This window comes from Microcaecilia unicolor, chromosome 1 (genome assembly GCF_901765095.1).
Source record: "Microcaecilia unicolor chromosome 1, aMicUni1.1, whole genome shotgun sequence".
Classification (NCBI taxonomy): Eukaryota; Metazoa; Chordata; class Amphibia; order Gymnophiona; family Siphonopidae; genus Microcaecilia; species Microcaecilia unicolor.
The window spans coordinates 638,597,610-638,610,117 of record NC_044031.1 but is presented as its reverse complement, the minus strand read 5'-3'; the positions used below and the strand labels follow the sequence as shown (position 1 = coordinate 638,610,117).

Genomic DNA, 12,508 nt, shown 5'->3' with positions numbered 1-12,508 from the left:
CAAACATGAGCTTGAAATAAGTTCACACCCTCCAATACTAGTCAACTCTCAATGGGTTTTTTTACATATACAGGACACTCAAGAATAATTCAGAGTAAAATTGTGTTTTGGGTGTAATACATAGCCAGTATTTTATAACACTGCATGCAAATTTTAGGAATGCCCCTGACCCGGCTCATGCACCTTCCATGGCCATGCCCCCTTTTGGGTTGCACGCTATGGGATTTAGATGCACATTGTTATAGAAAATATTTCTTAAATCGTAGAAAATATTTCTTCACTCAACGTGTGATTAAACTCTGGAATTCGTTGCCAGAGAATGTGGTAAAAGCAGTTAGCTTGTGGGGTTTAAAAAATGGATAGCTTCCTAAAAGAAAAGTCCATAAGCCATTATTAAGATGGACTTGGGGGAAACTCCTTTGCTTATTTCTAGGATAAGTAGCATAAATATTGTACTATTTTGGGATCTTGCCAGGTACTTGTAACCTGGATTACCCACTGTTGGAAACAGGATGCTGGGCTTGATGAACCTTCAATCTGTCCCAGTATGGCAACACTCATATACTTATGCACGAAAATTCAAATTCAATTAACACCCGATTATTGGCAGTCATCACTTATTAGCCAATTTAGTGGGGCACACATTTTGGATTGGCGCCATCGAATCTGGGGGATTTTGTCCATTTTGTATTGATTGATTGATTGGAATTTATTAACCGCCTTTTTGAAGAGATGTCATCACACTATAGGATTCTACTAGGCACCTTGTCATAATAGAAAATAGCCCCGACAAAAAAGCCCTGACAAAACAGCCTTGTAACAAAATAATCCTTGACATTTCACACCCTAACAAAATAGTCCTTGACAAAACAGCCCCTCCCACAAAACAACCCTTGACAAAATAGCCCCCTTAACAAAACAGCCCCCTAAGAAAAAAATAACACATCACAAAAAATATAATAAACTACAACTAAAATTTTCACTGATAAAGACTCTTACCAGCATTCAATTGCATAAAGCGTATATAAATTAACAAAATTCTATAGCTACAAACTGGTATTCATGATCTGTTCTGCTATTTAAAGAAACTATTCTTCCATCAACATGCTAATTAAAAAAAAAACCCAATATTGTCATCAACCTTATCCTGTTTGGCAAGGTAAGATCGGACTGTTATGTCAGGGACTATTGTGTCGGGAGCTTTTTTTGTTTGGAGCTTTTTTGTCAGGACTATTTTGTTGGGGCTATTTTGACCAGGTACCATTCTTACTACATTATCAGGCTCATTTTCAAATGAGAAGGCTGTCCATCTTTCGACATAAATTGTAACATGAACGTCCATATCAGTATAATCGAAACCCAATTTTGGACGTCTCCAACTGCAGTCCGACGCAACGACGTCCAAATTTCAAGGGGGTGTGTTGGAGGCGTAGCGAAGGCGGGACTTGGGCGTGCCTAACAATTGGACGTCTCTGACGAACACTTGGACGTTTTCACCCGGATGTGTTTTTTTTTATGAATAAGGCACAAAAAGGTGCCCAAAAAGACCAGATGACCACTGGAGGGAATCAGGGATGACCTTCCGTTACTACCCCAGTGGTCACTAACCCCTCCCACCCTCAAAAAACATCTTTAAAAATATTTCAGACAGGCGGACCCAGACCCATACCCCCCCCCCCCCCCACCTGTTACATTTGTGGAGGAAACAGCGAGTTCTCCAAAACCCACCACAAACCCACTGTATCCACATATAGGTGCCCCCTTCACCCGTAAGGGCTATGGTAGTGGTGTACAGTTGGGGGTAGTGGGTTTGGGGGGGGGGGGGCTCAGCACACAAGGTAAGGGAACATTTTATGAAGTCCACTGCAGTACCCGGTTGGTGTCCTGGCATGTCAGAGGGACCAGTGCACTAGAAATTTTGGCTCATCCCATGTCCAAATGGCTTGCATTTTGATGTTTTTCACATGGACATCTTTGGTTTTGAAAATCGCCGAAAGTCAAAAACGTCCAAATCTAGGGATGTCCAAATTTAAGGACGTCCTTGGATTTGGACTTCTGTGACAGTATTTTCGAAACGAAAGATGGACGTCCATCTTTTTTTCAAAAATATGGTTTTCCCCACCCCCGGATTTGGACGTTTTACAAAGACGTCCAAATCCAAACATAGACGTTTCTTTCGAAAATGCCCCTCCATGGCACCTTCACAGAATTAATATTACTTTAGTTTGTGGACTCCATTTTTATTATTATTTTTTTTTTTCTTTATTTATACATTTCACATATACAGTAACAAGAACACCTCTTGTACAATCTAGGAGAACTGTAAGTACATCATTCCACAGGAAATCTCAACTCCCACACAATCACCCGCCTCCCCCGTTAGTCCACAACTAGAACCAAGAAACCAATTCACTATCCTGGGCAAAATAAAACCATAATAATCTAACACAAAAGAGACTCTGAAGGGAGTACGGGGCAGCAATTTATAAATGAGATGGGGATACAGTCTCCGCCCCAGCCTCTAGAGAAGGGGCTCCCCCATCCCCCCGGGAGTCCAGGAATGCTTTCAACTGCACAGGTTCAAAAAACACATACTTTACAGCATTTATCTTCACCACACATTTACAGGGATAATTGAGCCAAAAGAGGCCCCCCAACTGAAACACAGTAGGGCGTAACTTAAGAAAAGCTTGGCGCCTCCTCTGCGTTACCTTGGTCACATCAGGATACATCCGTATTTGCACATTCAAAAACTTTTCTTTCCGAAATTTAAAGAATAACTTCAAAATCCTATCTCTATCAAACTGAGTAACAAATGTCACAATCAGTGTAGCTCGCTCCCTCCGCTCCTCTTCACCCTCCAACTCCCGACTAAAGTCCAACGTGTCATACCGTCCAGTGCTATCCTCACCAGCGGCCTGCACACCCTGGACCGCTCGCTTAAAGGGCTGCAGATAATAAATCTGCGAGACAGGCGGGCATGCCGGTTCAGACACTTTTAACACTTCAATGAGATATTTTTTAAAAGTCTGTAGCGGTGCAGCCATCTGTACTTTAGGAAAATTAATCAACCGCAGAGTATTTGCCCTCTGCCGATTTTCCAACGCCTCAATCTTCCTATGCAACCATTTACTTTCTTTAATCATGGTTGCTTGCACCGCTTGAACCGACTGTATGGCCAAATCATGAGCCTCAGTTCTATCTCCCACCTTCTTCACCTGCAGTCCCAACTGAGTGACCGTCTCAGTTGGAAGCTGAGAGGCCTGCGACAGTAACAACATTTTAGCAGATAGTGAAGTTTCCAATGTTAATAATGCATCCCAAATCGTCTCCAACGTAAAGTTAGGAGGCTTAGGCAACAGTGAAGACTCACACAAAACTGCAGCACTCCTCTGGGCTCCCAAGGCGATACCAGCTCCCTCCTCCAGAAGCGATCCCTCCAGGGCAGTTCCTCCCTACATGCTGTAACTCCCCCCTTCCGGGGAATCTTGCGCGCTCCCAGCCACAGCAGGTCCCGTCCCAGAGCCAGCCGCCCCCACTTCAGGGGCCAGGAAGCCCTGTCCACCTGCAGCCCGAACCGACGCAGGCATGGGAGGCGGTTCCCGCACCTCTTGGCTGAGCTCCGTCTCAGGCAGCAGGGACGCTTCACCTCTCTCCGCCCCTCCCGGCAGCAAGACGCCCGAACTCAGCTGACTGCCCCCCGCCACAACAAAGCGGTCCAGCGGTCCCGAAGCAGGTCCCGCGGATGCCCCGGGACCAGGCACCCGCTTACCCTTCCTTTTCGGCATTCCCCAGGCAAAACCACAATCAGGTAACCAAACACCGCCGAGCTGCCTCGCCGACCTCCCTTCAGGTCGCCATCTTGGCCCCCCGTGGACTCCATTTTTGGTGTTAAAACACATTACAAGTAAATCAAAAAGTCACAGAGTCACTGCAGAAGGTCAACTAAATTTCATTTTCTTTTTAACACATTTTTTCAGCATAGGGAAGCATAATTTCATTATTACAGTGAGTCTTATAGGCTATTCCTGACCATGTAAGTATTATTACCTGAAATAAAACTTACCAGCAAGGAATCTCTGTACATCCAGCAGTAAGATCCAGAATTATAGTTACATGAATTGTGATAAACACCAATGCCCAAATCCATGGAAGTAAGAATTATTCCAAGAACGGCAGACACAGAGCTGACAATATTCATCCCCACACTTCCGTTTATCTGGCAAAGTAGAGTAAAAAATAATTTGTCTCTCTTCATCTTCCTTCATCTACTTCTTATTCATCTCTTAACACTGTGTTTCCCAAGTCCGGTCCTGGAGTACCCCTTTCCAGTCAAGCTTTCAGGATATCCACAATGAATATACATAAATGAGATTTGCATAGATTGGAGGCAGTGTATGCAAATCGAGTTCATGCATATTCATTATGGATATCCTGAAAACCTGATTGGCAAGGGGTACTCCAGGACTGTACTTGGGAAACACTGTCTTAACATTTCACTTTTCATGAACATATTCATTGCCTACAAAAAGCAGTATATTAACACTAATAAACCGTCATCATCATCAGTACCCTCTACACACAGTAACCTAGTGGTTAGAGCAGCAGGTTGAAAAGCAGGGAAGCCATGGATCAATCGCAACCTGGGCATTTAACTTCACACATCAATGGCTCAGTTACAAACTTAAGGACCCCTTTAGTAAGCTGCAGTAAAAAAGTGGCTTCTTTCCATTTATTTATTTACTTATTTATTTATTTGCATTAATAGCCATGCACTAATGTTGCCATTAGCATTAATATGCATTTCACATTGGTGCTGGTTGTTTTTATTGGATATTTCTTATTACCTCTCATTTATGTCTTTACCTTTTGTTTTATTTGTTAATCATTTTTGACTATTTGTGATTTGTATATTAAGTAGTATTTATATCTATTTTTGTTTTGAATATTTATAGATACTTGACTCCTGAGGCAAGCAATATCAGTGCCAAAACATGGTCCAAGTTGAGTATATGGGCCCTGTTTACTAAGTAGCATTTTTAGCGCACAATAATGCTAGAGATACCCATAGGAATATGTGGGTATCTCTAGCGTTAGTGCGCGCTAAATTTTAGTGTGTGCTAAAAACGCTAGTGCGCCTTAGTAAACAGGGCTCTATATGTATCTTGCTATCTAATAAAATTGCTGCAATCAACCTCTGGTCACAAATTAACAAATAAAGCAGATCAATAAAAAAAAACAGAAGTGATTTATTGCACAATAACCCAACGTGGCCACATATTGCCCACAGGCTGCGTCAGGGGTAAAACAAACAAAAAGAATATACAAAAAACTCTCAATACAAAAATAATTAATCTAAAAACAATATATAAAATATAAAACTGAAAATAAAAAAATCAATAAATACTTGCATAAGTAGGAGAGGTATGTCTATTGCATGTATCAGTGATCATATGATTGTTCCATGCATTTCTTCAGATTTATACAGTGGCGTAGCATGTAAATTTTATTATGGTGTGCATCTAATTATTCCATGCGTAGCATTAAATGATTGTGTTCACATAGTTATGCAGTGACACAGCATACAACTGTGTCTTAGGGCCCTGTTTACTAAGGCGTGTTAGTGTTTTTAACGTGCCTACAATTAGCATGTGTATTTCCAAAAACTGATATATTCCAATTAATAAATTCAGAATAAAATACTTTTTCTATCTTTGTTGAGTAAGCATATTATTGCTCTTGTTTACTTTGTCCAAGTGTCTATCTTCCCTCTGCATCCATGTCTGTCCTGTTCAGCATCTCCCTTCTGTCCCTTCACCCTGTACCTTTGCCTCCCCCCCGTACCAACCCTGGGCATCTCTATCTCTCAACAGCACCACGGGCCTTTAAAAATGCTTTAGTCATCTCTATCTCTCTCCATCAGCATCACTCCTCAGTGTCCCTATATATTTCCTTGTGTCCAGCAACACCTGTCAGTGCCCCTATCCCTCTGCTTGTGTCCAGGATTACCTGTCCATGCTCCCTGTGTTCAGCATCATCCTTCGGAATACCTATCCCTCTTCCAGTGTCAAGTATTCTACTTCTGCCCTATGTCCAATATCACCACTGTGCTCCTGTCTCTATGCTCCCTCCCTATCTAGCATCTCTGTTTTGTGTCTCTGTCCTTCCTGGTGTCCACCTGGTCCTTTTCTTCCCCTCCTCCTGCACCAGTCCACCTCAGGCCAGAATGCCGCCCCTCTCTTCCCTGACCCCCCACCCACCTCTCTCTCTCCCTCTCTCTGTGGGTCAAGCATCTCTTTCCCGGTCTCTGTCTCTCCCTCCCTTCCATGGGACTAGCAGCCTCTCCTTTATCCCCTTCCTGCAGTCCAACAAACGTTTGTGTCTTTGCTGGCAGTGGCAGTGACAATGATTAAGCTAGGAAAGGGAGGGGAGAGACAGAAAGAAAGAGAGATGCTGACCATGGGGACACAGAAGCAGGGAAAGAAAGCCTAAGAGGAAGACCCTTCAGTGTTGACCTGGAGAAAGGGGACAAATGCCTATTTCTTATGCCTAATATATGTGACTTAGCATGTCTATATCTCTCATCTCTTCTGTACTACTTATCTTCCACCAGAGTTGCTATTCTCACATAATCCCTCCTCTTAGTTCACTTGGCTACCTATCCATTTTCCCATATAATTCAAACTTATCTACTCTCTTATCTCTCCCTACACCCCTCCTCAGGAGCTCTGTTCTTTGGGCAGATCCCTCTTATCTGTACCCTTCTCCTCTACTACTAAACTGTCACGGTCGTTGTCTGCGATGTCCGTGCCTTGCTCATCAGGGCACTCGTCAGTGCCCTGTTCCTCCTTCTAAACCTTCTAAAATTACCTGCAGTTCCAGTCAGTGACCTGTGGGGTCACGCTAGAGTGGTTGAGGCCAAGGTGGTGATGTCGTCAGCACTGAGCTGAGTGTGCTCATGGTTCTGGCAATTATCCCTGTTGGTGCCCAGGCCTGCCTGAGCTCTGCTAGCTCCTACTTCTATTTCTTTGTGAGGCCGTGGCCTGACGCTTTGCCTACAGCTTTCACCTTATGCTGTGTTCCAGTGGAAGTCTGCTTCCAAGCCAGGGAGTCCTGAGGAGTAAAGCTTGGCCTACAGCTTTCGCCTTATGCTGTGTTCCAGTGGAAGTCCGCTTCCAAGCCAGGGAGTCCTGAGGAATAAAGCTTGGCCTACAGCTTTCGCCTTGTGCTGTATTCCAGTGGAAGTCTGCCTCCAAGCCAGGGAGTCCTGAGGAGTAAAAGCTTTGCTTACAGCTTTCACCTATTGCTGTGTTCCTGTGAAGCCTGCTTTCAAGCTTGGTAGTTCTGAGGAGTAATAGCTTTGCCTACATCTTTCACCTTTGCTTGGGTCCAGTGAAGCCTGCTGCCAGGCCTGTGAGTCCAGAGCCTCCCGTGCCTCAGTTGAGATTCTAGTTGCCCACTGTGAGTCCTTAGTCGCTGTATGCAGCGAGTGGCTCTGTGCTGTGTTTGGGACTGTGTGAGCTGGATGACGGGGAGTGCTGCAGGTGCAGCGGCTGAGGCCACGTCTCGAGGTATCTCTGGACGAGGGAGCAGTGTTTGGAGCTCAGAGGGGTCTGCGTGGGCTGATCCTGGCTCTTGGGTGCTGTGCAGGGCCGTTGAGTCTTCTACCTTGGAAGCATCGGCTCAGGTTTGGCTTCTTCACCTTGCTTGCCTTGGGAGCATTCAGCTTGGGCGCCTCAGTGACTGTTTGCTTGTCAAGTCTTGTGTGAGCAGAGTGACCCGCTCTTGCCTCTACCTGCAGTGCAGGTCCTCAAGAGACTCTTCTTTTCCCTTTGTTTTGCTTCTGCTCCACTCTGGTTTTGAGGGAGCTTGCCGCGGTTGTTCAGTGGCTCATCTGAGTGTACTGACAGAGTGAACCCTTTTCTTAACCACTAGCGGTGTTCCTCTGTCAGCCAAGTATTGCCTGTTTGTCTTTGTCCCACTAGGGAGGGCCCTTTGCCTAGTCTAATGTGTTCTACTGTATGCCATATGTTTGCATTGCTTTGCTAGTATTGAGATGCGCAGTTAAGCTGCTTATGTTTAATTTCCCTATACAGCTACTTTACCACAGATGCTTGTTTAAAATGGCCGCAGAGATTTCAAGCGGCAGCCTCGTGGTGGCCATTTTAAACAAGCGGTGGCAGCGAGAGGATCAGCGGCAGCGGCACCTTTTCTGTCCTGAAGACAGCCACTAGACCAGGGTAATATGAGGTATGTGCGGGGCGGGTAAGCAAATCTCCGTTAGTTTTACAGTTCCACAGGAACCCCACAGGACCCGGGTCCATCCCTGTGGGATACCCGTGGATCTCAGTCCATCCCCCGGGATCCCCGCAGTCCTTGAGTGGATCCCCATGGGATTCCTGCTATCCCTGTTCCCATGCAGCTCCAGACTCTGTTCCTTTCATCTTGCTGTGTCCTATACCTGGAATAGCATCAAAAAGAGGAAGGTTACTGTGGTTCTAACTCAAATAAACATCAACAAGTGAAGAGTCCAGTATAAATGCTTAATCAAATAATCAGCACGATGTATTTAAAATTTCCAATCTTCCTTTATTTTCAAACATTTTATTCTTTTCATATATAATAAACAGTTGTTGAGCACTTAGCTATGGCTCTGTTGAATCTCTGTCATTATCCTTCTTATATGTCCAAAAATAGATTCTATTTAATGTGTAATCTTTAGCATCTCTTGCCAGTTTCTTCATTTTTTGTTTTTTTTTCACCACTTCACTGTACTTACTGATTGTTTCTTTCATTTCACCATACCGACTCTCAAAACTCTTATTACCAAGTTCTGATTTTAAGTTGACCAAATGTTGATCGGCAGATTGAAGTTCTGAATAAAGACAGTGAGATTGATCGAAACAAAGATATGTCCATGAATTTGAATAAATTAAAACTAATAACATGTTTAGAACTGAACGGGTCAGCATTGGTTGAATATTGTAAAAAAGAACAGATCCCAAGAGGTTTAAGGATAAATCTAGCACCTCAAATGTTCAAAGATTCTGATGAATTTGTTGACATGTGGAATAAAGTACTGAACAAATGTTCTTTAGACCTGATGTTATTAATCATCCAATGGAGTAAGAAAGTAATTAATGATGAGAAAAAAATCTGCCGATCACGAATTGATCAACTTAAAATCAGAACTTGGTGATAAGAGTTTTGAGAGTTGGTATGGTGAAAGAAACAATCAGTAAATACAGTGAAGTGGTGAAAAAACAAAAAATTAAGAAACTGGCACGAGATGCTAAAGATTACACATTAAATAGAATCTATTTTTGGACATAAAAGAAGGATAATGACAGAGATTCAACAGAGCCATAGCTAAGTGCTCAACAACTGTTTATGATATATGAAAACAAGAAAATGTTTGAAAATAAAGGAAGATTGGAAATTTTAAATACATTGTGCTGATTATTTGATTACGCATTTACACTGGACTTTTCACTTGTTGATATCTATACCTGGAAAAGACATCCTGAATCTGTACATTGTGCTTCATCTCTGGTCCTATTCAAAACCGGGCTAAAACCCCACTTTTTTGAGCCTCCTTTTAAATCTTAACCCATATTTGCCTTTTTAATACCAAAGGTGTTTAGAGAATTTCATTTATCATGGGAATGATTAATCTCTTACTTGTCCAGTTTGTCTTAAATAGAATGCAAACTCTGTCGAGCAGAGACTGTCTCTTAATTGCTTGTGAATAATGCCTCTCACGTTTATAGCACTAGTGGTAGTAAATACAGTTGGTCCCTTAATGAAGGGGGTTGTATAGAGGGGTGGCGTATGGGAGGGATGTAGGCAAGGCTCCCCTTACGTGTATCCATATTGCACTTTGGAACTTGCTCTTATGCCAGCTCTGTGGCTGACATAATTAATTGCACCTAAATGTGAGTACGTGTACACCCGTTATGCTAGCATTCAATACAGGAAAATGGGCTCCTACATTGTACTCTCCGGGCACCAGAATGAAGGCACCCAGTTATTGAATTGCCCCTAATAGGCTGGATTCAGTAAATGGTGCCCCAAGTTAGGTACCGTTAAGATCCACACAAAGCACCAATTATGTAAGGTCACTTAGTGATAGTTAAGCTTTACAGAATAGCTCTGAGTGCGGATTTCCATGCCCAAAGTTGGGTGCAAGGACATACGCCTGCTGAAACATGGTGTAAATGCTGGTGTGCAACTAAAGGAAATGCCCCGACCCTCCCTGACCCTTTCATGACCATGCCCCCTTTTGAGTTGTGCATGAGACAATTTAGGTACGTAGTGTTATACGATCTATTAAGTCCTAATTAGTGCTAATTAATGTCAATTTTTTAAAAATATCTTTATTGAATCAGAGAACCATAAAATACAAACAACAGAGTGCAACAAAAGCACTACAGCGAAGCACACTACAAAATCATAACAAAATGCACCAAAGGCTAAGTTCAAACTCCGCGAACATGCCCATTCTATCTAAGTGCCACGATGAACATCAGCTCCTCTCTCTGATTCATAGTTTATGATTTTATCCCACCACCTCCCTTGCCCTCCTCTCTCTCCCTCCCCTTCCTTCCACAGGAACACTCAAGTGGTAACATCCATGACAGAAGTCTCTGAAACATACAAAGAAACATACCTGCTCCATATATCACGATACTGATGATGCCCAACTGATGCTGAAAACTTAAGAGAAGTGAGTAGCCAGCTTGTCATTTCCCGCATAAAACCATGCCAAGCAGCTATTGAAGGAGAAGCTGAATCAGCCCAGGACTGTAGGATACATTTTTTGATAAGGAAGGTCGCTAATAACACAAACTTGCACTGCGCCTCTCCCAGACCCTTCTGTGACAACTGAGCCGCACTGCCCAGCAACACTACTGAGTAGGACCAATCAAATGTGCAAAACAAAGTGTCTTCGATAAGCCCCAAAGCCTTGCCCCAGAATGAGGACAGCGCCGGACACTCAATAAAGGAATGTAGGAAAGTGCCCACACTCGTCTTGCATTTAACACACAAATCACTCTCCCACAGCCCCATGGCTTTCCCCCTCTGCCTAGTGATTTGTACTCTATGCAAGACCCTGAACTGAATGTCTTGCAAAGCTGCATTAGGTGTCACTTTACCAACACTTTCAAATGCAGCCCCCAACTGTGCCTCTGAAACACACTCCACAACATCCTGGCTCCATTCCCCAGCCAACTTTATCAAATAAGGGGCCCTACTAGAGTCCCAGAGAAACTGATACCACTGGGAGAGCCTATTTGGCAGATTTAGAAAAAACAGGTCCGCCTGTTGAAAGGCCAAAGGCTTGCCACAGTGCCGCTCCAAGGTCAGAGCATAATCCCGTACCTGGAGATACGCAAAAAAATGAGCGTTCGGGACAGTCCATGCACGCTGGATTTGATCAAAAGATGGAAAGTCCGTGCCCCCCAGCTGCCTCAGATGTCCCAAATACCTACACCCACTCTCGGCCCATTGCTTAAACACGGGGGAGCCTCATCCAACAGGAAAACTGGGATTCTCCACCAAGGTCAAAAAAGGGCTAATTCGTCCCCCTGGACCAACTCGAATTCGCCACCAATCCCACGCCCGCCTCAGAGCGCCCAGATAAGGGTTTCCTTGTAAAACTGCCAGACCTCGTAGCTGAGGAGGGCCTAGTACTGCAAAAGGATGACAAGGGGCACACCAGCTAGTCCAAAAGGCGGCTGGGGCGAAAAAATGGATTCCCATATGAATCTCATGTACCCAACGAAGGACTGCTGAAACATTATACATTCTCAAATCAGGGAGCCAGCCCCCCCCCCCCCCCCCCAGGTCTTACCAAAAGTTAATTTTGTGAAAGAAATCCGAGGCCATCTAGCATGCCATATAAAAGAACTGATGATACTTCGAAATAGACGGTCCTCTTGTCCACGTACCCACAATGGCAGCATTTGTAAAGGATACAATATTTTAGGCAAGAGAACCATTTTGACTAAAGCTACACACCCATGAAATTCACAGGGAGGTCTTTCCAACGATGACAGAGCTGTTTTATCACATCTAGTTTTTCCAAGACGTTTTCTTATAGACCAAGACCTGATCCGCCCCCAAGTACACCCCCAGGTACTTAAGTCCCACCCTAACCCATGACAAGGGAAAATTGGGCAACAAAGCGCTCACACAAGGATGACTAACTGGCAATGCCTCCGATTTCCCAAAATTTATACTAAGGCCAGAAAATGCACCAAACTCCCGTATGGTATCCATTTCCTGCGGCAAGCCAGATGACACATTCTCTAGCACTAGAAGCATATCATCCGCAAACAGATTAATCCGGTACTCCCTACCCCCCATGGACACCCCTGTCAAGGCCTGGTCCTGACGAATTCTCTCTGCAAGAGGCTCCAAAGTCAGTATAAATAAAAGAGGAGACAATGGACATCCCTGCCTAGTTCCACCGTGCAGCGAGAACTTCTCAGTGAGGGCATCATTA

At 44.0% G+C, this 12,508-nt stretch overlaps 1 protein-coding gene across 1 annotated transcript in view; it reads right to left on the bottom strand.

Moving 5' to 3' along the window:
• The window catches only part of LOC115460513 (membrane-spanning 4-domains subfamily A member 8-like), a 112,047-nt gene that overhangs the window by 20,997 nt on the left and 78,542 nt on the right, over positions 1-12,508 (bottom strand). Inside the window, exon 5 of the mRNA XM_030190284.1 lies at positions 4,067-4,219. Within this exon, the coding sequence (XP_030046144.1) occupies positions 4,067-4,219 (153 nt within the window). The remainder of the gene's footprint in view (positions 1-4,066; positions 4,220-12,508) is intronic.